At 43.5% G+C, this 27859-nt stretch overlaps 1 protein-coding gene across 11 annotated transcripts in view; it reads right to left on the reverse strand.

Annotated features, from left to right (window-relative positions):
• PLXNA1 (plexin A1) overlaps positions 1–27859 on the reverse strand; it is a 508150-nt gene that overhangs the window by 176261 nt on the left and 304030 nt on the right. For all 11 annotated transcript variants that reach the window (XM_068253084.1, XM_068253090.1, XM_068253089.1 and 8 more), the window contains 3 exons: positions 23356–23479; positions 21399–21552; positions 18641–18740 (listed from right to left, as the gene is read on the reverse strand). In XM_068253084.1, coding sequence (XP_068109185.1) covers positions 18641–18740; positions 21399–21552; positions 23356–23479 — 378 coding nt within the window. The remainder of the gene's footprint in view (positions 1–18640; positions 18741–21398; positions 21553–23355; positions 23480–27859) is intronic.

The raw sequence follows: 27859 nt of genomic DNA on the forward strand, positions 1-27859 counted from the left end.
GGGTTTTGGAGGGCCTATGTCTATGATGGACACATGACTATGGTAGGGTTTAGATAGTGAGCCCCTCTGAGGGACAATTATGTTAAGTGACAAGACTATGTGATCTGCAAGAGCTGAAGATGTCAGTGCTATATAAATACTAAATAATAATAAAGGAGCCTCAGAAACCATGAGAGAGAGAGGGAAGCTGGTGGAAACAGAAAGAGGGTGTGCACAGTGGCAAAACAGAAATAAGGCAGTCAATAACAGGGTGGGTAGAGGTAAGAAAGGGGGGGGCACAAACAAACACTGAGAAATAGAGGGTGGTGGGAACAGAAAGAGAGGCAGAGAAAACACAAGAGCGAAGTCTGTAAAGGATGAGCGTAGGAATTAGAAATTGTGAGGGGGCTGCACAGCCACAACAAGCAAGACAGAGAAGGTAGAGGGATAATATAAAGACTGGTTAGGCAAAAGAGAATGAAGATACAACCTTAAGTACACCGTCTGCACCTGCACTCTTTCTAAATTCAGCCCCTGGGATGTAGATCCAGGCCTCTCCCTACACAACACACATAAAATAATGACTGGTGTGTGACATGATGCACCTCCCCCTTTATATTTAGAAGGATAAAACATAATCGTCACATGACCCCTACTTGAGCAATAGAATCAGTCCTTCCTTACGCCCCCCCCAATTTCCCCATGAAATCAGCATGTGAGGCCCGGGACTGGGTGCTGTCTCTATCCTGCCCAGAGTTCAGCTGTAACGTCCTGATCTTCTGACTGGTTTAGCAGTTGCCACACGTTTCATCCCGGTACATTTCCGGCTGGAGCAGCCTATTAATTACCGGTGAATGCAGCACATCGCAGGACACAAGATCTCCGACTCAAGAGCCCTCAGCACCTCCAGGTTTCCACATAACAAGCTGTTAAGTGCAATCTGTAAATAATGCTTCTTAATAAAGAAACAGATTCTCAGTGTCAATTAGTGTGCGTGACGGGTAACAATAATAAACAATTAGCGGGATAATGACAGTTCGTATTAATTTGTCTACTATGTAAAGTACTATCTGAAGCCCACGCAAGACCTGAATGCAGAGAAAGTGATGGAATTCCACCAGAGCGCTAAATGTCAACCAGACAGGAAGAGCGTAAAACAGAATCCTAAAGTCAAATCTATAGATAGCTGCGATTTGCACTGTGCCACGGGCGCTGGCTTATGTTAGCAAGAACAGAGTCAAGCACGGCAAGCAACAGCCGGCATGTGCAGAGGTTACAGGCGGTCCGTGGATAAACTTCATGATGTGCTTCCCATAAAACATGACTACTCCATGGCCTGATTCAAACAGCAGTAAGAGTACAATTTTCCCGGTACCGCCGGTTAACCCAATACTGCCATGCACGTTGCACTCGTCCTTTGGTCACACTGTACTATTGCTGATCGGGTTGTCATTGCCCGGTAGGGGTGGTCTTTCCTGGCTTTATATTGCCCAGATGTACATTCCTGTTTACCTTTTGGTCTACTTGCATTGTGAATCAGATACACATTGTATTTGTAAGGCCTGAAGAAGGGTTGTTTAACTCGAAACAAGCCGGGGTTGTCGCCTAAGAAAAATATAAATTCACTAGTTGACCTAAGTACATTTAAAAACGGGTTTTACGTCTTATCACGCCGACACCGCCAGTCAGTGCGCATGCGTCTGCCCGGCTCCCTGGCCCCGTTGTCCTGTCCATACTGCACATGCACAGTAAAGCAACACACGGACACAGAGACAGGATGACGCAGGGATATTATTAGATAGGATTATTGCAAGTCCTCGGTGGGCCTATTGTGCCCCATCATTGTTTGTGGATGGATACAACTGTTCTCACTCTTGTGAATTTTTGTACCTTTTGATTATTAAAAATAAAATAAATAAACACATTTTTGGTTTCTGGAACTTTTCCTCCAATTGGTTCAATATCCTCGTAAAAGTGTTGATATAATTACTGGTGCAGTGGAACATCTTGCAGGATATACTGGTAGGTGAACAGAGGCGCCAGTAGAATAAAAGTACATAAATGTTTTTTAAAAATTGCTGGGAGGAAGTGGTGGACTTGCCTCCGTTAAAGCAGACACCGAGGACTGTGATTAAATAAATAAATACACATTTATTGAAGATACCCCAAGGATGCAACGCGTTTCGTGGGCACAGCCCACTTCTTCAGGCAATAAACGGGATAAACAACAGAATTTCGTCAATAGCAGGTGTAGCGCCTCAGTATATCCTGCATCTTGCAGGATATACGTTTCATTAACCATATAATATGACGTTGCATGGTAACACATAGCGTAATGCGCATTTCATAGCAGTGCGCACTGCCACAGTAACGTGTAGCACTAATGGGTTAAAGGGCAGAGCTACCCTGGCCTTAGTACAGGTAAAATGGATTATGTGGTTAAGTACAGTTATCCTTTAAATGCTCTAACAGATAAGCAACATAATAACCATAATAACTTTTAAAGAACAACATTTCTTTACAATAAATTTGCAGTGTGTCTACTTCCTGCTTTCATGAAAGCAGAGAAAGGGTTAACATCCTGTGTTTACATATTAGCTGTGTCTGCCGAGGACTGCTGAATTCCTGTGTTGACACAGCTGAGAGATCAAATTACACTTGTGATTACTTGCAGATGAGGGTGAATTAGTCAGGCTCTTCTCTCTAAAAACACACAGGGTGAATTTCTCTCAGTTTTCTTTGTGTCTTGTGCAAGAGTTCAGGTCAACTTTAAGTGATTGGCGGATGGGAGGGAGGCATCTGCAGACTTGCTTTGGCTTTTACAAGAGGCTCCCTTCCTTATGCTGCATTACTAATTTATGTTGTATTATGGATAGGAGATGGAGCGGCTGCAGATCTTATTGTAATCTCATATGTGGCTCGTGTTCCATCCAATGCGTAATGAAGAGATGAGAGGTGCTAACCAGCGCATGTCTAATGTGCCAATGCCGCCATTATGCCTCATCACAGGATCTTTGTGTGAGCTCCGGCAGATGCCAGCAGTGAGGAGTCTGTAAAATATACTTTTATCACAAATTCACGTCCAACCTCTCCCCCGACTCATCACAAAGTCCTCTCCCCCAGGGCCTTCGCCAACAGTCGCCTCTCATCTGTGGAGAGGCTCAAAGAGCCAATAATAATCCTCAGATGAAGGGGACAAGTAACAATCAGAGACCTGGCCAAAAGGAAGTGTGCATCAAAGCCAACCTCAGACTGAGCGACAGAAGGACGGCTCTACCAAAGCTGACGGTTCAGGATTTGGCAAAACCTGAAGAATTTCAGCATACCTTTAACATTCTAATACATAAAGAGGTAAACTCGGATTTGTGAGAGATTTTTGTTACGTTTTGCTGTGCTTGCCATGCCAATACATTTTACTGTAGCCAGGAATAAGCTGGGAAGTACGAAGGTCTACACAGCTATATTCAACTGAATGCACACTTCTGCTGGCCGGACACTGGGAGAATAGACCCGAGAGATATCTGCTAGATCAGGGCTTTTCAACCTGTGGTACGTGTACCACCAGTGGTACTTTGCTGTTGGCCAGGTGGTACACCTCAGATTTGCCTGCCACTTGTCCTGGTTCCATCTTGCCTCCACAAAGTTCAGCTCCCCCTCGCTCGTTCCTTGCGGTGCTGCCCTGTGGCATACTTCAGACCTCAGATCAGTGGTGAAGAGACAGCCAGGCGAACGGTGCTTAGTGACAGTCGGGTTACTGCTGATCTGAGGTCTGAACTATTCTGCAGGGCAGCACAGCGAGCACCTCGGGGGCTAAAAAGGCTTCCCCCTTCCTCCACAGCAGAGGGGATCCAGTGATCTCCTTGTCAGCAAGATGTCCTTGTCAGCATACCCACATATGCAGTAGCAGCTCTCCGCTTGGATTCTGGTGGAAACAGCCAAGCCTGATCGGGTGCGCTCTACTGCGCAGGCACACGGGTGGTACTTGTACATTTTCAGGTGATAAAAGTGGTACAATTAGTGAAAAGATTGAAAAGCCCTGTGCTAGATGACAGGGTTTGCCCAATTGAAGGAAACATGGAATGAAGGGCTGTGACATCTCCCTGAGATAAAGTTGAACAATCCGTCATGCAGCGAATGCCCATTATTTTTTAGTACCTGACTGGCTGTTTGAAATCTACAATTTGAGGCTTTAGTAAACCACAAGCATTGTTCGTACGTTCTACGTTCATACATTCTATGATCTAGCTTTTTATTCCCGCAATAGATTTTTGTTGAAATTTTTAAACTGTTACAAATTATCAGAATCTCAGCGTGATTGCGATCTGCAGTGGAAAAACGCTCTTAACGCCAGGACCTACTGCCTGTAGGAATTCACACTAATGGCTGGTCATAGTTTTCCATCTGAACTTGACAGAGGTTGATAGACATCTGTACACACTATTTTTAATATTACGTTGAAAAATATAACTTAAAACTGTCATGAGCCATGAGGCTACATTCACACATCTTGTGGTGCGATTGTTCCGCTGCAAGAGAGCTCAGAAAGGAAGTACGTCACTGAAGTATCATGACTGCGCGTCGCTCCGCAACTGCGATTGCGCTTTCACACATAATCCGTGCAGTAGGCAAGGATCATGTAGCAACACGTGGCAGAGTTTGCTGCAGTCTTGTGTCGATTTAGCTACTTCCATAACACCGGGACTTCATATCACGAAAGTCCATACAGACTTACAATGCCCTCACAACGAGCTGCTTCAGGGGAGAGTACCGCAATGCAATAAAACACAGTTTTGGTGTGAAAGGAGTCTTAATCTGGACAACAAAGTGTGAAAGGAGTCTTAATCTGGACTACTCTGTATTCAGTTGGTTGCCTTTTTAAAGGCTGGAGCAGGTTGTGCTTTCAAAAGCTAGAACTCCAAAAGGACCTCCAGAATCCCCTTACATGAGAAATGAAGACTTCCAGGTGGCCTCACTATTACACAACTAGGACAAATTCAAAGATTAGAAAACGTCCTCCTAAATCCTGGCCGAAGAGGCAGACTGAATTCTGCTGCCTGGAGTAACGGCGTAAGTAAAATGGGTTTTCAGCAGACTAAGCCTTTGTCATTTCGCCAGACTCATCCCCCATAAATATTCTGTTTTAGCAGTACTTTTATTAGAAGGAAAATCAAGCAGATTAGAGTCTATTAAACGGTGAAATAAAATTATGTATTGATCTTTTTTTCATTCAGGCAGTTTTATCAGAAGCAAAAAATAAAAATCATCACTGTTGTACTGAGCCTTTAAGCGAATCGTATCAATTGAATCCGCGCCATATTAACGTCACAATATAAATGATTCATGGCTTGACGTATGTATACTGAGTCAGAGGGTCAAAAGTCAAACCAGATCTAGATAACATCTCAGCTTGGCTGTTTTACAAGCCACAGAGAGGCTGGAGATATGCTAATAAGCAGCAACCCTGTGGTTCTGGCCTGTGTCTTTGGCCTTTGAACTTTGGCTGCATGAAGGGAGCCATCTTGTCTGGGACAAACGGCCCTCTGTGTTCTTTTCTGGGTCTGTCTCTTCCAAAAGAGATAGCTCTGAGATAATAAGTCTTGCCGAGTTGTTTTGAATCCTAATGCTGGATCCACACGGTGCGTTCGCGCACTCGATTTCCCGTCGATTCGTTTATTTCCAACATGTCCGATTTGGATTTCGATGGATCGTTAGGTCGATTCGGCATACTTTGCATGCGAACCGACCTAACGATCCATCGAAATCCAAATCGGACATGTTGGAAATAAACAAATCGACGGGAATGGAGCGGGAAATCGAGTGCGCGAACGCACCGCGTGGATCCAGCATAAGGCATGCACATAAAGCTCATCTAAAGCTCACTTAAAGGACAACTGAGGCGAGAGGAATATGGAAGCTGACATATTTATTTCCTTTTAAGCAAAACCAGTTGCCTGGCTACCTTGCTGATCCTCTGCCTTTAATACATTTAGCTATAGACCCTGAACAAGCATGCAGCAGATCAGGTGTTTCTTACATTATTGTCAAAACTGACAAGATTAGCTGCATGCTTGTTTCTGGTGTATTTCAGGCACTAATGCAGCCAAAAAAGATCAGGACTATTGTTTCAAATGAAATAAATATGGCAGCCTCCATATAGCACTCACTTCAGTCCTCCTCTTTTTTAATATTATTATTTTAGTATTTATATAGCACCGACATATTACGCAGCGCTGTACAGAGTATATTGTCTTGTCACTAACTGTCCCACTAACTAACTGTCCCTCAGAGGGGCTCACAATCTAGTCTTCACCATAGTCATATGTCTACGTATGTATCATGTAGTGCATGTATCATAGTCTAGGGCCAATTTAGGGGGAAGCCAATTAACTTATTTGTATGTTTTTGGGATGTGTGAGGAAACCGGAGTGCCCGAAGGAAACACATGCAGACATGGGGAGAACATACAAACTCAGTGCAGATAGTACCCTGGCTGGGATTCGAACCAGGGACCAAGCGCTGCAAGGCGAGATCGCTAACCACTACACCACTGTGTTGCCTCCTTAAAGATATTACATGAAAGCTGATGGAAACAAGAAGATTTTAACAAATCTCTGCATACAGCTTAATGATCTGCCATCATGTGGCTAAAATTCAGTTATTCATGTTAATTCTTTTTGGAGATTAAAGAGGAACTCCAGCCTAAACAAACATACTGTCATTAAGTTACATTAGTTATGTTAATTAAAATAGATAGGTAATATAATCTCTTACCAACACTGTTTTAAAAGAACAGGCAAATGTTTGATTTCATGAGGGCACCCACCTTTTTGGTTGAAAGGAGGTGACAGGGAGCATGAGATACAGTTCCAACTGTCCTGTGTGCCGATTACCCCTACCAGTTGCTAGGCAATGTGAACAACATAGGAAATCCCATCATCAGTGGCGTAGCTAAGGAGCTGTGGGCCCCGATGCAAGTCTTACAATGGGGCCCCTCAAGCACTCTATACATAACAATTGATACGGCGCACCAAAACCTGCCAATGGTAACTACAATGAGAGGAGCAAGAAGGGGATGGGGAACAGCTTGTTAATGATTACCACTATTCAAAGCTATCTATAGAAGTGATTATTATGAGCACAGGACCAATAGAGAGCTAATACTGTAGTTGAGGGAGGGCCTTTCGGGGCCCCTCTGGCCCAAGGGCCCCGATGCGGTCGCTACCACTGCACCCCCTATTGCTACGCCCCTGCCCATCATGCTTTGCACAGCATCAGGGAAAAACCGCCCGGGCAGGTCTCTTTGATGGGTGGAGCTTAGTGAAAAATGATGCTTTGGTAAAAAAAACAAAGTTCTGATGCTGTGAAACTGTTAAAGAAAGACCAAGCCTTTTCAGCGCTGCTGAGTAGATTTTTAGTCCGGAGGTTCACCTTAAAGGACCACTATCGCGGAAAATTGAAAGGCATGTGTATACATACTGTATGTATAAGATGTGATTTTATTCCGAAATAAGAAGCACTATAAATTACTTTTTTTCCTACGATGCTGTAACATAGAGTAGCAGATTTTGGAGTAGTCCATCACCTCATGGGGGATTATCAAGGTTTTCTTTATTTTCAGAAGCACTTCCTAACAGGGCAGTTATTCAGTCCAACTGCCAAAAAAAGCATAAAAGCAAGTAGGAAGGCTGGCTAGCATGCTTATACAGACCCTTCCCCATAGAGTGCTATTCTAAAGAATAAAGGAAATTCTGAGAATCCCATGTGAGATGGACTAGTCCCACGCCTGTCAGGTCTGCCAGACTTTTACTGCCTACTGTAAGTGACAGGGACCTAGGGGAAAAGTAATTTATTGTGGATTTTACCCTGGGAGATACGCACTTGTTATAAGTATGGATTTTAAATTTTACAATTTCTCACAATATTGGTCCTTTAAGGATGGACAATATGGCTTGGCTTATAATTAGCACTTGTACTGTGCAGGTCATTTACAATAATACATATTTTATTTTAACTTGAGCTTCTATGCACTACACCAGGCATAGCTCTTAATACACCATCTGATAGCGTATTAAGCAGCGTTCAAATGAAGGAACAACAGACTCTGTTGGCAGGTGTGCTGCTTGGCTTCTCCATGCTGTTCAGACTGTGAGGGGGTGGAGCACAGACAACTGTATGCAATGATCTTTTCCTTCCACCTAGAAAGTCTCTGCTGCAGGAAGCAGCTTTTGGAACGCTCTCCTAACCAGGTTATTTAAGGACAGTATAACACAAGCAACTGACTGAATTCAGCAAGAGTTTCATATCAAACACCAGTTTGACATGAGATATTCTTCGCATTTGAGCGATTAGCGGGTGATTCCCAACCAACCACAGGAAACAGGTGGAGACAATTAACCCGACACCACTCCGGGTATCCAACCTAGACTGGAAATGGTCGCGCTCTTTGACAGGAAAAAAAAACTGTGTGTGAGGGGGTATAACTCAGCACAACAGGTGTGAATAAAACGAAGTTAAAAACAATGATAACATTCAAAAGAAGGAGTGAAGTGGCTTACCTCAAAAACAATAGTCTTATGAGACAAAGATATTTATTTTAGCACAGGCAACGCGTTTCACAGGTACATGCCCGTTTCCTCAGGTCAATACAGTGCCAGAACATATGAACCAAGCAGACATCGAGCGCATGTGTTAAAGAGCAACTCCAGTAAAAATAATGTAATATAAAAAAGTGCTTCATTTTTACAATAATTATGTATAAATGATTTAGTCAGTGTTTGCCCATTGTAAAATCTTTTAAATCCCTGATTTATAGCTGCTGCGTGCGGTTTTGGCAGTGTGAAACAGCTGTAAACAGCCATTTCCCACAATGCAACAGGGTTCACAGACAGGAAACTGCCAAGAGTACGTACTCAGAATTTCTTTGTGGGAAGGGTTTGACCACAATATTAGTCATACAGCGCCCCCTGTCGGTCTGTTTGTGAAAAGGAATAGATTTCTCATGTAAAAGGGGGTATCAGCTACTGATTGGGATAAAGTTCAATTCTTGGTCAGAGTTTCTCTTTAAGTTATACAATCATTTGAGATGCCAACGGCTGCAGCAGAGTACTTCTTTAATCCCTGCGTCACTACACACTCACTGCCATTTAAACCAGCTTGCGGCTCTATTAATCAAAGTGGCAAAAAACCTTCCTCTATAAAGCTAAAAATCTCATCCTCCACACTGTGCAGAGAACACAGCAAATCCTCCAGAGCAGCTTGGAAGGAAAGAGAAAGTGCCTGAAACTTTGTAAACAACTAGAGCATATTTAAAAAGTGCAGTACTGCAATCTGCATTTCAAATTCCAGGGTTGTCTTCCAATTCCCTCTGTGGAGTCTCACTTTAATATGTCAAGGTAGGACCGTCTCCGAGGAGGCGTGCACCGAGGCCCGCGGTACCCCTTCCAGTGCCACAACCAACATTCCACACTCAGAATCTATTAAATCTAAATCCGTGTTATGCGGGCGACACGCACGGAAAACACACACAAGCAGCAACACTGAGGAAATATTTAATTAAGCCGCTCGCGATAAAGGAGGAAATTCACTCTCGCTGCATCTCTACCAGAGTTTGGAAATGAGAAGCCTTTAGCTTTACCTACAAACATGTTAATTGGCGTGCTCTTTATGCAAATTTATGCAGTTTGTTTTCGGCGGCGGATATTAATTTGAAGGCGGTGTGCAGCCGTCACTCTCTGGTGAGCTTGGGGAGGGTGGTCTGTGAGACACACAGAGTGAACTTTCATATGGGGGGGAGGGAGGGGTGGTAAGGTAGCTGTGACCTAAATAATAGGAGGCGTAAATGTCACCTGACAAGGCAGTTATAGAGCTGATGTCATCTGAGGCTGCAGGTGCAGATACAGAGCTGGAGTCACACATGAAGAGACAGGTGCAGGTATAGTGGCAGCATCACCACAGGGTGCTGGTATAGAGGCAGCATCACCTCAGGGTGCTGGTATAGAGGCAGGAGTAAAATGAGGGTGCAGGTATAGTGGCAGCATCACCTCAGGGTGCTGGTATAGAGGCAGGAGTAAAATGAGGGTGCAGGTATAGTGGCAGCATCACCTCAGGGTGCTGGTATAAAGGCAGGAGTCAAATGAGGGTGCAGGTATAGTGGCAGCATCGCCTCAGGGTGTTGGTATAGAGGCAGGAGTAAAATGAGGGTGTAGGTATGAAGCTAGATGGGAGTGGATAAAGATCCTGAGTCACTTTGAGCATGTTGTTTACAGAACTGGACCCAAACAAGTCAGCATTCCACCTGCTCTTAATAAGGGAAAGCCTTAAAGGGAAGGTCCGAGCAAAACAAAAAAATGAGTTTCGCTTACCTGGGGCTTCTACCAGCTCCATGCAGCCATCCTGTGCCCTCGTAGTCACTCACTGCTGCTCCAGTCCCCTGCTGGCAGCTTGCCGACCTCGGAGGTCGGCGGGCCGCATTGCGTACATTTTTACGCATTCCCGCTAGTGCAGGAACATTAACACATACATTTTTATGCGTTACTGGTTCAATGCGTAAAAATGTACGCATTGAATCAGTAACGCGTAAAAATGTATGTGTTATTGTTCCTGCACTAGCGGGAATGCGTAAAAATGTACGCAATGCGGCCCGCCGACCTCCGAGGTCGGCAAGCTGCCAGCAGGGGACTGGAGCAGCAGTGAGTGACTACGAGGGCACAGGATGGCTGCATTGGGCTGGTAGAAGCCCCAGGTAAGTGAAACTCATTTTTTTTATTTTGCTTGGACCTTCCCTTTAATTACTGCATGAATGCCATAGAAAAATGTACACTGTTTTAGTCCATGGACCTTTCTAAAGTACTAGCACTACCAACAAATGAAGGCAATCTTCCCAGGCTGCACTACGTCGGTACATAGATGGAGCCTCTATGATATGAGCATACAGGTAGAGAGCTGCCTGAAAACAGATACACAAAACACAAGCTCCTTGGGAAGGAGTTTTGTGATTAAAGAATAAGTAAAGTTACAGGTTCAACCTGGAAGCTGCCTTGTCCTCAAAGATCCCTTAGCTTTAGAGAAAATGTAGAGCTTCAGAAACAATAAATGGGAGGATTTTGCCTGGAAGAAAATATCTCATCATTGCGGAGGAAGGTAGGACGAGCCTACAAACTCATACAACTCACGGAACTCTGGGGGCTGGTTTATTTGGTGAATTTTTCTCTAGAACACAAGCCTTTTATTTAGACAGCAGAGTGGAGACACAGATGAACAGTCCTTAAAGAGAATCTGTATTGTTAAAATCGCACAATAGTAAACATACCAGTGCGTTAGGGGACCTCTCCTATTACCCTCTGTCACAATTTTGCCGCTCCCCGCCGCATTAAAAGTGGTTAAAAACAGTTTTTAAAAGTTTGTTTATAAACAAACAAAATGGCCACCAAAACAGGAAGTAGGTTGATGTACAGTATGTCCACACATAGAAAATACATCCATACACAAGTAGGCTGTATGCAGCATTTCTTTTGAATCTCAAGAGATCATTTGTGTGTTTCTTTTCCCCTGTTCTCATGCACTGAAGTGTCAGGCTGTTTCTTACTGCAGAGTGCAGACAGCTTTGCCTGTATGTAATTCCTCAGTATGTGAAAGCCCAGCCAGCTCAGAGGAGGATTTATCCAGCTTGTAAAAGATAAGAGAGAAGAGAGAAGCTGCTCTAATCCTAAATAACACACAGGCAGTGAGCATATAGGGGCCTGGGAGGGGGAGCTCATAGCAGAACCACAACACTGAAGAACTTGGCAGCCTTCCAGACACAGGCCGACAAGTCTGACAGGGGAAAGATACATTGATTTATTACAGAGAAGGTGATAGTATAAAGTGCTGCAGTTAGCCAGAACACATTAGAATAGCTTTTGGAACTTGTAGAATGATAAAAATCAGGATGCAATTTTTGTTACGGAGTCTCTTTAAAGCTTAGTGAAGACATGAATAGCTGCGCAGGAGATACACTCACACACTTCCTCTGGAACAGTTGTTTAAAGACATAAACCTCATCTCTCTTGTAGGAACACTGAATCAATGAGCAGAGACATCTCTGACCAGCAACAATGTCAACACTGCAGCCAAGGTGGAAAATCCCATGCAAGTGAAAAACCTGGGAGCAAGTAACATGTATGGGGAAGAAGTAAACTTAAGTCAGACTTATTCAAGTACAGTATGTGGTTAAAGGAAAACTGTAACAAGAGTGATATGGAGGCTGCCATTTTTGTTTCTTTTTAAGCAATACCAGTTAACTGGCTATCCTGTTGATCCTCTGCTTCTAATACTTTCAGCCACAGACCCCGAACAAGCATATGCAGATCACGAGTTTCTACTATTAATGTCAGATCTGACAGGATTAGCTGTATGCTTGTTCTTGGTGTGATTCAAACACAACTGCAGCAAAATAGACTTTATTAAGGACGTATCCTCATATCAGTGAAGGCACAGCTGACATGTTTCGGGCCAGGTTTTGCCCTTAATCACAGCTATGATTAAGGGCAAAACCTGGCCCGAAACATGTCAGCTGTGCCTTCACTGATATGAGGATACATCCTTAATAAAGAATCTGAGCTTTTCTAAGAGACATCGTTGCGGACCCCTCCTTTCTACTGTTTATATTGTCTGGGCTGAGCAACCAAGGGTCCAGCATTGTCTCCATTTGTCTGCAGTGGAGCGGTGTACCCCTTCCTTTATCCATCTTGCTGCAAAATAGATCAGCAGGGCTGCCAGGCAACTGCTATTGTTTAAAAGGAACTAAATATGGCAGCTTCCACATCCCTCTCACTTCAATTGTCCTTTAAAGAGAAATTCCAACCTAGAATTGAACTTTATCCCAATCAGTAGCTGATACCCCCTTTTACATGAGAAATAGAATGCTTTTCACAAACAGACCATCAGGGGGCGCTGTATGACTGATTTTGTGCTGAAACCCCTCCCACAAGAAGCTCTGGTACCGCGGTACTCTGGGCAAACTGCCACAATGTAACAATGTTCACAGACAGGAATTAGCTGTTTACAGCTGTCTCTAACAGCCAAAACAGCTAGGAGCAGCTACATAACCTGCCCACAGTAACAATGTCACCATGTAATAAATGTCAGAATGTAAATCGGGGAGAGGAAAGATTTTACAATGAGCAAAAACTGACTAAATCATTTATACATAATTATGGTAAAAAATGAAGCACTTTTTTTTTACTACATTATTTTCACTGGAGTTCCTCTTTAACCACTTTACCCCCGCAGTGCTAATTATCTCCGTCCCTCTGCGCACCGTTTCACCACCAGGGACGGAGAAAGACGTATCTTTCTGTTTACATGCTGGGAGTGGGCGGGGGATTGCGCGCGCGCACACTCTAGCCAGCCTGCACAGCAGTTGACTAATTGGACATTAGGAACAAGTGTTCCTAAATCCAATTAGAGTCCCCGATTGATGTATGAAGGCTGCTTCAAACAGAAGCAGTCTTGCTAACAAACCGCAGGCACATTGTTATTGTGTCCGTGTGCGCGCGATCACGCGCACAGCCCCTGCAGTCCAATAATTGGTTTTGGGGACCCCAGTCCCCAATAACCAACCATACCACATGACAAATAAATGAATGGAGACTGCCTCTGCTTGAGGTAGTCTTCATTCATAACAACAGTTGTAAACAAGGGTGCAGCGCGCGATCGCGCGCCCCCGTGCCACGCGCGCGTGCGTGCACACCAGCTCCACAGTCCACTGATTGGTTTTGGGGACCCCAGTCCCCAATAACCAATCATATTGCCTAATAAATAAATAATGGAAGACTGCCTGGGAGGAGTGAAAAATGCTCTGGTTTTTAAGGGGAAAACCCCTCAGTTGTGAAGTGGTTAAGGTACCTCAAACAAAACAGGTGCAATTCCTGACTTCCTTTAAAGTGTGGGTGGGAAGCCAAGGCAAAGCTGAACTTCCTGCTTACAAGATGGAATAGGGGGTCACCACAGCACTACAGAAAATAGGCAATAAGTCTTCAAATAAATGAATGGCCTATTTGGCTGCTTCAACGCTTCTTGATTGGCTGTGATTCTGATCCTATACGGGTGACTCAGAACAAGCTGTTGCAACTCTAACGTTGGACAGATATTTATTTTTCAACCAAACGAAGCACCTCAGTGCAATGATAGAAAACATGGAGGATGATCATCACTGATAAATGTGCATAGCTCCCAGCTGTCCCTTTTTCGGAGGGACAGTCCCTCTTTTACCCTCATTTGTCCCTCTTTCAGGACTTTGTCCCTCTTTCTATGTAAATATATATTTTTCTATACTAAAAATGTGTTTGATTGACTCTAAACTTTATTCCCATCCTTTACATTGATATATTACTAATTTTAACTTTTTACTATGAAGGAAATTGAACCAGGATAGAGAGGACCAGTGTGGTTTGAATGATAAATCATCATATGTTTCTTATGAAATCTTTATGGTATGCGTGACTAGAGGCAGGTGAGGGTGTGGCCAGGGGTGTGGCAGGGGCGTGGTTTAAGTGTCCCTTTTTCTCATCTGAAAAAGTTGGGAGGTATGAATGTGGACAGCATGGTTCCTGTGGAAGGAGGGCAATAGTGCTGTAAATAGTCATAGGAATTTAGTGGCTGCATGTGGCAATGGTGCCCCATGATGGTCTTGCAATACTTTGCTGCTGTTGCATTATAATGGTTGGCCACACACCAGCCACAAAACCAAAGCAGAACTCCAGTCATTACACTGCCATACCTTCCACTAAGGGACCATTGCCTCGTCACCATGCAGATGCCTCTGTGCGTTTCCACCAATTCTCAGGCAATAAAACCCTACAACCAAACATCAAAAAAACATTTTTTTGTTACCTCTGATACAAATCCTGCAATAAATCTGCAGTATGTCTACTTCCTGCTTTGATGGAAGCAGGTTTTCCTTCTGTCCCGTGAAGGAGTTCAGGTTCACTTTAAGTCAAGCAATACAGACAAAGCTAAGAAGATAATGGCGTATCAACCTCCAGGGGAAATATATGGACTGGACAGTAACAAACCTACTCTAAATCATTTGTGTGTGAATCGTATCAGAAGGATTTACATTTAATGTAAAGATGTAGGGGAGAGGTATAGTCTTGCCATATCCCTATGCAGTATTTTTATTATTTAGTTCCAGAAAGATGACAGTTTTATAGAAACCATTTGGGGTTTATCTTATGTAGAAGCATCCACAGTGCATAGAGTGCTGAGCTAACATTAGCACAGACATCACTGCATTTCCCAGAATCCTCTGGGATTCAGCATGCCAGGTCCTGCTTTAGCCCCAGATGAAAGAAGGATAGAGTATCCTATTTTACATGCCCAATATACATACTATCAGACATTACGCTGCAGAAAGCTCCTGATGAAGGGAATCGCCTGCAGCTAGCTTCTCCTTAGCAGACTCCAAAGACACAGGCATTTCCATTAACTTCTCCTTTCATAAAAGAGTCAGATTAGTGGAAAGGGAGGCAACACAGACAACGTAAACGTGTGTAATGTAAGCTAGCTGTAAAGAGGATGAGTAACACGGGATACCCCGGAGGTACCTCTGTGCCTTTTCTCTAAACACTGCCCTGGCATGTTCCATGACACCATAAATGGGCATTGAGAGCCAGACCCAGCCTGAGCCTCCAGGACACAAGAGGCAGCAAAAGAGCAGCTCTTCTAACAGCATCATAGGTCCCCCTGTGTACAAATGATCATCAAACTCTGCATCAAGCCCGGAGCTAATGTAAATAAAAGGAGGATACGGCTTTATGCCTGCTGCAGGTCAATGTAGGTTACCTTTTACAGATCATCTTTTTAAGTACGATGGCTTTTCTTGCTATGTGGTGTTATTTTCTGTCTCTGCTATTATTTAGCCACCCATGCCAACAGTTGCCCTACTACTTCAGCACAAGAGGATTATGGGATGGAATGAAAAGATGTATGATGTGGCTGAAGGTTTATAATCCCACATGACATCTGAATGGGGCCACCATCTTTCTTTTTTGCAACATTCATAGTATGGGAAAATGTGGAGAGGACAGCTCAGCGGTTTATCCTCCTGCTGGAGATTTATGGGACTGCACAACAGTAGCTCCATATTTTCAATGACAAGGGATTATGGGAAAATGCAGAGATGTCAGCCATGTGCTTCAGAAGAGTCAAAACTGTGCAGCAGCAATCCTGCCTCGGCAGTTACAGAAGTTTGTAGGAAGCATCAAGTATAGTTCATCAGTGTTAGCTTTCAGCAGGATAGTTACGCAGCTCAAGGGAACATGGGAATAATTGCAGAGATATGCTCATCTCTCTATGGAAGGGGGGGGGGGGGGGCATGGGAAACACCCAGGGCTGTGGGGAACACAGCCAATCATTGGAGAGGGCAACTGACATCAGGAGACACAAAAGAATTTCACCTGAAATAATCTCAACTAGGTGATCAAAATGCAGTCTTTCTCCCAGGTACATGGCACTCCTTCAGCTATGGACATGAGAGGCAATCCAGTCTCCTTTTCTGACTATCGTGTCCCCTCTGCGGTCAGTTTACAATCTGCTACTGGAAAATCTGATTTCACATGTCAGCTAATGTAATGATGGGAACTCAGCATAAGGCAGGTTCACAGGAAATGACAAGAGCCTAAAACGTGAAAATGTATGGACAGTTTCTAAGCTTGTCTGCGCATCGACTCTCTTAACTCCTAGCACGCGGTAAACAGTGTATAATCGCCAAATTTAATAAAACCAAAATACTTTTTTGTTTTATTTCTTTAAAATACTGCTGATGTTACCCCAATTCGGCTTTTATAAAGCGATCTTAAAAACTGATATAAAAAGTTTCGCTGACAGCAGATTTCTATTGTGTGGTATAAGTCCCTCCCCCCAGATGCTGTCCACCTGTGTGGCTGGTGCTGGGGGGGGGGAACAGGAAAGGAGAAAGTAAACCCTCTTCACATATGGGGTTACATACACACAACTATATAAAGTATGGCTTTAATGCAATCCGTTGATCTACCCATTCAGAGGCTAGGAATGAAATAGTTTAGGTCAGATAATGCAATACTGTTAGCTTTCAGCATCGACAGGATCTAATGAAAGTGATTACAGAGGTCAGCCTGGACATGCTGATAGCGGTATGGGTCTTTTACTGTGACGGGGTTACACTTTAATGTGTGACTGAATGTGTGGACAATACATTTCCACATTTGCCCAGGATACCCTTTGATTAAAGGAAGTGTGGATCGTACCAGTCACAAGGAGCTCACGGAAATTCCCGAAAACTTTCCATATCTTTAAAGTTCCCTTTTGGAAACTTTGTAAAACACGTTTTAGAGTTACAACATAGTCCTGTGACAGGGGGATGATTTGATGAAAAATGTTTCTTTTAGTTTTGAAATTAAATCAGCAATTCCACCCATGACAGCTGAATTCTACCTCATGACACCAACTGTCTGTGTTAAAAGGGAAACGTTCAGCATAAAAAACAAGCATGAAAACAGAGATCCCTGCCTGCCTTGGGACATACAGAGCACAATGCGCTGGGCAGTTCTGTGCGCTCCCCTTCTTGCAATCTGCAGCAGGGAGACGCAGCCTGGGCAAAGCTCCACCCCAACAGCAGAAAAAAAGAAGATCACCTCTGACTGTGTAATGTTCAATAGGAAGAAAGTGCATCAATGTACACTTACAGAACAGGGCAGATTCATGTGAAGGTCCCACAAACATACTGTGATGGACAGTGAAAAAGAGGCTGTGGATGGAGATTCCTTGGTGGTGTGACTAAGACATACGTGTCAAACTCCAGCCCGCAGGTCAGATCTAGCCCTCTGAGCCATTAAATTTGGCCCTCAAGTGTTTGGCCTACTCTAGACAACCTGGGAAGATAAATATAATGGAAGTGAAGCCCTAGAACACCAGGGAAGCCATATGGGGAGGTAGGGATTAAAAAAAGCACTAAACACTAGGGGAACTGTATAGGGGAGGGTGGGGGCCTCTAGACACCAGGGAACAGTATAGGGGAGGGGCCTCTAGACACCAGGGAACTGTTTAGCGGTTAGAGGGGGGCCATTACACACCAGGGAACTTTAAAAGGAAGGAAGGAAGGAAGGTGACCAGTAGACCTTGAGGTTGGCCCATGACTGGGTCCCAGTGTACAATTTCGTTTTTGAGTTTTAAACCCCTGGACTAAGAGCAGGCACAAGGAGGTCACCTGTGGGGGTTGAGGGAGCTTGGCGCAGAACCATAGCTACAATCAAGTGTCCCAGTAGTATTACTCTATATAATGTATCAGAGTAGTCCTGTTATTGAACATTGATGTTTCTTTGGGCAAGGAGCGTAAGTGACAGATTATTCCGTTTTTGACCCCTCTATTTGTTGTTCTGTTACAAAAACAGCACTGTACAGTGCAACAGACTCTGAATGGCTCACAGTGCACCCCTCCCTCTTCCAGCCCACAAGGGCAGCTGTGCAATGATCGCATGAAGCTGAAATCCAGACAAAATCTTTTACAGTGAAAAAAATGAATTGAATCAGCCTGTAGTGATTATGTTCCTGGGTCAAAGTTGCCCATCGTTCAGAGTAGCACTGCAGACAAAGTTACGGCACAGAAATGACATCACAATGAATATAAGTAGTGAATGGCACTCACGACTGATGGACGCTGCAGTTGTAAAACACAAAATCCACACTGGCAAATTTCTTTCCAGTTTCCTTGGACTTCAGATAAAGCTTCACAACTCTTTTGTCACCTAAAAGAAAGAAAACATGGTGACCAAATCAGCCTCCTAGTTCATTCCTTCATTTGTGAAAGTTATTAGAAACAAGCAGACACTGACAGACACCATGCATGTTCAAGCATGTATTTCTGTATAACATTTATTATGGATAGGTTACTATTATGGAGAGATTTTCACGGCGTCTGCCCTCAGTTTATCGTTTTAACTTCTGTTTGCTATTAATCAGTATAGATGGAGCATGAACTGGGGTCAAGGATGAATGCAAACAAAGCAAAATGGTGTTAGAAGCTCATGCACAATAGGCATAAAGCCATCACCCCCCACCCCTTCATGTTTTGTGTCCCCCAGTGAGTACCCATGAAGTTACACTAGAAGTTTAGATACAGTAGTTAGATACTTATTTTGGTAGAGGCAAGTCTCTGGATAGTGCTAGTCCAGGGGCTATCCATATTCTCTAATACCCAACTGTTCCAATAGAGCTTCTGAAATTATAGTATATAGAGTCTTCTGGCCCAACCTCCAGCCATGGGCAAGTGCGTCTGTACTGGGCACGCATGAGTATTGTCCACAATGTCGGAGGTCTCTGGACTATCCAGTAAGTACCTAGCTTTTTTTTTTTATATGACTTTAGGACTGCTTCAATCTAAAGTTTTTTTTCGGGTGTTTAAATACTGTAAGGAAGGTTAAAGCAAAGTTGAACTAATAATAAACTGGTATGTAGAACTTTCCCAGTGTCTCATTCTTATTTTCACTTTCAGGGGTTAAATTTGCTCTCTGATTGCACTGCAGCCATGTCAATGTGACATAACATGGTTCAGTCAACTACAAGCAAACAGTAAGGGTCCTTTTACACTTAATCAGTTGGTACGTGTTAGTACGCACTTTCCATAGTAATGCATTGTGAAACGCATATAGTGGGAACTGTGCCATAGGAAAACATGGGCATTACTTTGAAAATCAGTTGTCCTTTCAGTTATAACTGAATATGAGCAATTGAAGTGTAAAAGGGGCCTTATGCTGGATCCACACCATACAATTTTTTTGGCAGATTTACCTGTCAGACCGATTATTTCCAGCATGTCCGGTCTGAGGATCGATCTTTTTTTTTTAGCGATTTTCTGATCGATTTCCATTTGTTTCTATGGAAATCGATCAGAAAATCGCTAAAAAAAAAATCGATCCTCAGATTGGACATGCTGGAAATAATCGATCTGGCAGGTAAATCTGCCAAAAAATTGTATGGTGTGGATCAAACATTAGCTTTGAGCACTCTGCTGTTATCAGGGATTGTTTGCACAGCCAGCTAAAACTGTTTTGTTTCTATTTGCAGCTTGGAATTAATCAAAATTGACAGGAAGTATTTTGATTGACTCAGTTTCCAGCTGAATTAGTTTATTATTATAAACTATTAATTAAAGTCAGTAACCAGGGCTAGTACTGTATTCTCAATTCTTTCCAAAACTACTCAAAATTAACTTTTTTTTTTTTTATGACGGTGGGCAGCTAACCCGTCCTTATTGAGACGTAGGTTGTGAAATCTTTCCTCCATCAAGTGCCCTGAATTACCACAGAAAAGGCGCCGTCTGTTATGCGACACATCTTGTTGTTTTGGTATACACTGGTCAGATTGGCCTCTTCTGACCATTGCATTCTCTGCCATGAATATGAATGCAGCAAAACAGTAAAAGCGGGGAAACAACCGCAGGATTAGGAATGAGGGGGAATGCATGTTATAAAACAAAGGAGGCTTCTGTTCTCAAACAAAAGTCAGCTCTTAAAAGCAGAATGAAGGGAGAGCGCATAAGAGCTGAGTAGGCGTTTTCTGACAGACTGGGGTCTTTTGTTGTGCGACTCAAGCAGCTACTTAGCAAGCTGGAATTAAGGCAGGGAACAGACCGATCCCTTCTGTACACAGGCTGTGAGCCGCTGACGATTGCGGTTACTCACGCTATGTCATACGCTACATCTGACCCTTCACTGACGAGCGGGCTTCTGACAGAAGATTTTGTGCCTGCCCACTTGCACAAAGGTCATCTGTCATTTACATACACTCACAAACACATCTGAGAGAAGATGGATAAGCGTGTGCAGCTCAAGTACAATTAAATATGAACTCCGCCCTCTGCCATTTGGCAGTGTAGGTGGAAGTGTTGATGCATGCTTGCTTGCGCGCTGGTTGTGTGCACTTGAGTCACCCTTATTTCTGGCGGAGCTCGTCCTCTGGTCATGTGCACCTGAGTCATGCTTACTGCTGGTGGAGCTTGTCCGCTGGTTGTGTGCACCTGAGTCCCACTTACTGCTGGTGGAGCTCGTCCACTGATCGTGTGCAAACATCCATACAAATCTGACAGCTATTTTCACTTTTCTCTTCTCAGTCTAAAACACACAAATTGAGGTGGAAGTTCTACTGCATAAAAATTAAAATGTTATTGTCTGTGTAGATTTTCTTTTATAGCCCTGTACTAATCTGGATGTTATTCTCTCATCATGTTTTCCCCCTTTTTAAAGTTCACTGGTCCTTTAAGTCAATCCCAAAACTTTAAAACCCCATCCTGTGTGTTGGGAGCCTGAAGAGCACAGCGGATATTGATGTGCTCAGCGGAGACATGTGATCGGTGTGACATATGTGCATGCCGGCTGGCCGCAGTACCAAGTCCCCAAGGCACTCACCCTGGCCTCGTGTGATGGGGATTATATCCTTGGCAGAGGGTGAGTTGCAGAAGATCTTGCCTTCCTCTATGTGTCCTTCCATATCGGTGAAATCCTCGAAGGAGCAGTTCACCCCAGCGGAGAGGTCAGGGACGTTCCAGGCTTGTAAAACTATCTGCAAACATAGAAACAGAACAAGGCCTCAGATTACGCAACACAAAAGCCTGTTTAACTTTTCCACTCACACGCTCATTCATCTGCCCAAGAAAATTCCAGTGGAATGTGCCTGTATGGACTGTAGGCTGACGCTTGTTGAGCTTAAAAAGACTCCGTAACAAAAATTGCATCCTGTTTTTTATCATCCTACAAGTTCCAAAAGCTATTCTAAGGTGTTCTGGCTTACTGCAGCACGTTCTACTATCACCATCTCTGTAATAAATCAACTTATCTCTCTCTTGTCAGCCTGTGTCTGGAAGGCTGCCAAGTTCTTCAGTGTTGTGGTTCTATGATGCATCTCCCCCCTCCAGGCCCCTCTCTGCACACTGCCTGTGTATTATTTAGATTAGAGCAGCTTCTCTCTTATCTTTTATAAGCTGGATAAATCCTCCTCTGAGCTGGCTGGGCTTTCACATACTGAGGAATTACATACAGTCAGAGCTGTCTGCACTCTGCAGGAAGAAACAGCCTGACACTTCAGTGGAAGATAGCTGCAGGGGGAAAGAAACACACAAATGATCTCTTGAGATTCAAAAGGAAAGGTGTATACAGCCTGCTTGTGTATGAATGTATTTTCTATGTGTGGACATACTGTACATCAACCTACTTCCTGTTTTGGTGGCCATTTTGTTTGTTTATAAACAAACTTTTTAAAACTGTTTTTAACCATTTTTAATGCGGCGAGGAGCGGCGAAATTGTGACAGAGGGTAATAGGAGATGTCCCCTAACGCACTGGTATGTTTACTTTTGTGCGATTTTAACAATACAGATTCTCTTTAAAGGGAACCCGAGGTGAGAGGGATATGGAGGCTGACATGTTTGATTCCTTTTAAATAATGCATATTGCCTGGCTGTCCTGCTGATCCTCTGCCTCTAATACTTTAAAGCCTAAACAAACATACTGTCATTAAGTTACATTAGTTATGTTAATTAAAATAGATAGGTAATATAATCTCTCACCCGCCCTGTTTTAAAAGAACAGGCAAATGTTTGATTTCATGAGGGCAGCCATCTATTTGGTTGAAAGGAGGTGACAGAGAGCATGAGACAGTTCCAACTGTCCTGTGTGCTGATCAACCCTCCCAGTTGCTAGGCAACGTGAACAACAACATAGGAAATCCCATCATGCTTTGCACAGTTTTAGGGGAAAAAAGCCCTGTCAGTTTTCTTTGATGGGTGGAGCTTAGCTAAAAATGCAGCTAAAAATGATGCTTTGGTAAGAAAAACAAAGTTCTGATGCTGTGAAACTGTTAAACAAACAACAAGCCTTTTCAGTTCTGCTGAGTAGATTTTTAGTCCGGAGGTTCTAGACCCTGAACATGCAGATCAGATGTCTATGACAAATCTGACAAGATTAGCTGCAAGCTTGTTTCAGGTGTGTGATTTAAACCATACTTACTAGAAAGATCAGAAAGATTGCCAGGTAACTGGTTTTGTTTAAAGGGAAATAAATATGGCAACCTACATAGGTCTTCACACCTTGGGTTCCTCAACTCCTAAGTGGGTCTACCTTTGCCACTGACCACCCTCTAAGTAGGGTCTATTTCCAAACTCCAACCACAAAGCACAAGTCTATGTTACAACTTTAACCTCAACAATGGAACAATACTACCCTCCTCTAGAAAGGGATGGTATCCCACCACCAGCCCCAGCTAAGGGAATACGCTTATGTGCTCCACACACTTGTACAGACAGGTTTGAGTGAATGGCATTTATGGTTTATTATCCTGCAGGTCTGGGTAAGGCTATTGCCATACTCACCGGGACCTCAGACATGGTGACAGAGATGTTCTTGGGATGGACAGCTAGCTGGACGCATTGTCGCTGGTCTGTTGCGAAGCGTTGAGGCTCATCAGCTCTTTCACATTTATCTTTCCGAGAACACCTGAAATACAAAAAATAACAGTTAATTTATGAAAGAAACAAATAACTACAACTTTATTAAATGTAAATTGTCTGATGCTAAAATCTCTACCCATCATTAAATACAACAATCACTGCTGCTTATGAAGCACAAACCAAACTGGACATTAACTACTGTTATTAGCTATTATTCGTTAGCTCATCCTGCAGCTGCTGTTTACTGCTTCCTGCTCCTCTGTTGTATGCTGTTGGCCATATTCACCAGGTTTAAAGCTCAAGTCAACTCAACAATGAAAAAGGCAATCGGGTTAATAAGTTAAAATATAAACACTGTATAGAAGCATTGAGGTGGACAAAACACCTTTTTCATGAGAACACAGTGCTTAAAGGGAAGGTCCAAGCAAAATAAAAAAAATGAGTTTCACTTACCTGGGGCTTCTACCAGCCCCATGGAGCCATCCTGTGCCCTCGTAGTCACTCACTGCTGCTCCAGTCCCCCGCTGGCAGCTTGCTGACCTCGGAGGTCGGCGGGCCGCATTGCGTACATTTTTACGCATTCTCGCTAGTGCAGGAACATTAACATATACATTTTTACGCATTACTGGTTCAATGCGTAAACATTTACGCATTGAACCAGTAACGCGTAAAAACGTATGTGTTAATGTTCCTGCACTAGCGGGAATGCGTAAAAATGTACGCAATGCGGCCCGCCGACCTCCGAGGTCGGAAAGCTGCCAGCGGGGGACTGGAGCAGCAGTGAGTGACTACGAGGGCACAGGATGGCTGCATGGGGCTGGTAGAAGCTCCAGGTAAGTGAAACTCATTTTTTTATTTTGCTTGAACCTTCCCTTTAAAACTGAAACTCTGGTTAAAGTGGACCTGACCTCTTGCACAGGACATAAGAACAAAGAAATGCACCCTGTGCGGTTTTAGAGAGAAGAGCCTGTCTAACGACCCCTTTTATGTAAGTAATCACAAGTGTAATTTGATCTCTCGGCTGTGTCAGCACAGAAATTCTCGGTAGACAGTTAATATGTAAATACAGGATGCTAACCCTTTGTCTGCTTTCATGAAAGCAGGAAATAGACACACTGCAGATTTATTGCAGGATTTGTATCAGCTGCAACAAAAATGTTTTTCTTGAAAGGTTAGTATGCTGTTGATTATCTTTAAAGGACATAAGAGGTAACAATAAACTGATGAGAAGAACAATTGTATCTATCCTCCTTCTCCTAAAAAGGACTTTTAGATATCCCAGTTTAATTTTAGATTTAAATCTAGTTTTTAATTTTTTTACTGTTTCATTGTCTCTGCTCAATGCCACCTTCACTGAAGTATGCTAGAGCTCAAATCTATGAATTATTGATCATTTTTATCTCTTTACTGCTCCAGGAAGTAATTTACTAACAGGAAAGTATTTTATGGCTGTAAGTACTTATCAGTGAGTGCGACTCAGCCCTGACTCAGACAGGAACTGCCACTTGCATACCTGATGTTTAACTCTTTCAGGCCAAGAAAAAAAGGAACACAGCATAGTTATTTGTGTGCTATGCACTGTACATACACATGTCTATCTCATCATGTCACCTCGGGTATTCTTTAAGTGCAGAGAGGAAGTTCTGAGTTCAAGTCCGCCTTAAAGGGATACTTAAGTGAAAATAAAAAAATTATTTTTACTCACCTGGGGCTTCCCTCAGCCCCCTGCAGCTGTCCGGTGCCCTCGCAGTCTCGCTCCGATTCTTCTGTCCCCGCCGGCGGGTACTTCCGGGTTCGGCGACAGCTGCCGACAGGCTGGGAACACGAGTGGTTCCCAGCCACAATATATCGCCCCCTATTCTGCTATTGACTTCTTGCCGCAATAGCAGCATAGGGGGCGATATATTGTGGCAGGGAACGCGAAGAATCACTCGCGTTCCCAGCCTGTCAGCGGCTATCGCCGAACCCGGAAGTAGCTGCCGGCGGGGACAGAAGGATCGGAGCGAGGCTGCGAGGGCACCGGGCAGCTGCAGGGGGCTGAGGGAAGCCCCAGGTGAGTAAAAATCATTTTTTTATTTTCACTTAAGTATCCCTTTAAGCCTCCTACACACGCTAGATGAAACTCGGCCAAGGCGACCAATAAGGAACCCCTCTGCAGAGAAGCCAGAGAGTGTAAAGTGGCCCTCCATGCCTGGTTGATCAGCTTTACTGTAATCAACTTAAGTATGGGAAGCACTAAAGTTAAGGTGGCCATACACTGGACGATTTTTTACTTAGATTGATTATTATAACCGATGAATGAATCAAATGAATCAAGAATAGAGTTGTCATTTTGATATAGAATCAATTCTTATCGGCCAATATTCGATTAAATTCTTAAAATGAATCGATTGAGTCTGTTGAGAATCAAGAGCTTTTTATTATGTATCCGACCTTTACTGGATCTGATTCATCAGGGTGCTTATTTTGTGATCAAAAAGAGCCTCTGATCGATTAAAGGTGGAAAAATGGAGCAAAAATCAACCCTAGTGTATAGGCAAAAAAAAAAAAAAAAATCGATTAATGTTTGATCAATTCATTTTGAATCAATTCTAATGCTGGGTACACACTATGAGATTTTCTGGTCGATTTACTGTCAGATCGATTATTTACAACATGTCCGATTTGCTTTTCGATCGTTTTCCGAGCATTTTCCGATCGATTTCCGTGCACTTTAATAGGAATCGATCGGAAAATGCTCGGAAAACGATCGGAAGGCAAATCGAACATGTTGGAAATAATCGATCTGACAGTAAATCGACCAGAAAATCTCATAGTGTGTACCCAGCATAAGAAACTATAGGTAACTCGATCGACCTACAGTTGACCACTGTATGGCCAGCATTAATGTTACCAAAAAACCCCAAAGACAATAATGAAAAACCTGACCTAAGTTGAAACCCGTCTCTTGTAATGTAAACATGTGTCTGGAGCGCAGCAGTTTGTTCGGCGCTTTCTGCAGTCCGGGCCAAAGTCACAAAAGTTGTTATTTAAACGGCACATTACAGCGTACAGTCGGCAAGCTCTAATTTAATTGGTTCTCCAGATGGGGATTTAGAGGTGAGGAGGCAGCAGGTAAGGTGAGAATCTTTTCCATCAGATGCCGAGAGCTCGGCAGGAGAGCTGACAGCTGCGGACTGCGAGCACAAGACAAGAGGAATTACTGCCACAGACTGACAGCTCTCCTGTCCCAAACATCCGACACGATCCCCCTCTCACGCCGCGTCCGCTACCCCCGTTCTCTGGCAGACTGGACACTTGAAGTGCTGCGTCGTGGCAAGACTGGCAGCTCCACACCTCTGGGGATTATCAGGAGCTGCCAAACAAGTCCAGCCGTCATTCACCGCAAAGGAAGGATGAAATTTAACTGTATCGCTCCCGATACCGCCCATCTATGGATATTTTACCAAACTCAATGGGGCAACGGCAAAACAGAAAGCGGTTTTCGAACCTAGTGACTTCCCTATATTTCTTTACCAGAGACTCAATCAGTAGCGGGGTATTCATTGTTTACATCTGCAACTGTTGGGCGCGTAAGGAAGGAAAGATCCAGTGATCTCACACATAAAGCAGAGCTTTTTACAGCATTTGTTCCGTTATATAACTTGTGAAGACATATATGGGCGCGGCCATACTTGGGATTTAGCTATCCAATGGCAAGCTTATGGTTAGGAGTCTTGCTTAGCAATACTGTACTGTGATCAAATCCCTGCAAGAAGACTAGAGATTTATTAATGCTAACCATGGGTAGATAGCGGCCTGATCCAGCGACTTATAAATTGCTCTTCAATCAAAAATCAATTGACTTGTAGTGATCATGTATGCTATTTTGTCCATTCAATTTTCATTCAGCATTAATCTGGTCAAAACCAACTGCTAATGCTGTCCCACTCACTGCATTAAATGCAATATGGCATTTGGTCCTCCCAACCCTCCCCCAACCACCTTGACTAAGATTTCCAATAAGCCTGATTACCCTTTCAATAGATTAACTGCTTATAATTGATCAAAAGAAGACTGACCAGGCATGCTGAGGTCAACAGATAACAGGCAGATTCGATTGAAGCAACTGAATCAGTCAAAAAAAATAAATCAATGAATGTACAGCTATCATAAGCCTACGCACTTGCTGTTGGTCAGAGCAAGCTTTATAGATGGTTTACGTTGTCCATTTTGGAGGGATTGATGTTCAGGCATGCTGGTCAGCTCTTGGTCGAGCTGTATGGAGGTGGCACAGGGGACAGAACGGACCAAAACTGTGGGAATCAAGGAATACCGTTCTTATTTGGTGGATGGCTACAGGGGAGATAAACATGGAGGGCTACAGTGATGATAAGGGAAATTAGAGGACACCAATAGACATTTAAGATAATTACCGTAAAGGAAA

Source organism: Hyperolius riggenbachi, chromosome 9 (assembly GCF_040937935.1).
Source record: "Hyperolius riggenbachi isolate aHypRig1 chromosome 9, aHypRig1.pri, whole genome shotgun sequence".
Lineage (NCBI taxonomy): Eukaryota > Metazoa > Chordata > Amphibia > Anura > Hyperoliidae > Hyperolius > Hyperolius riggenbachi.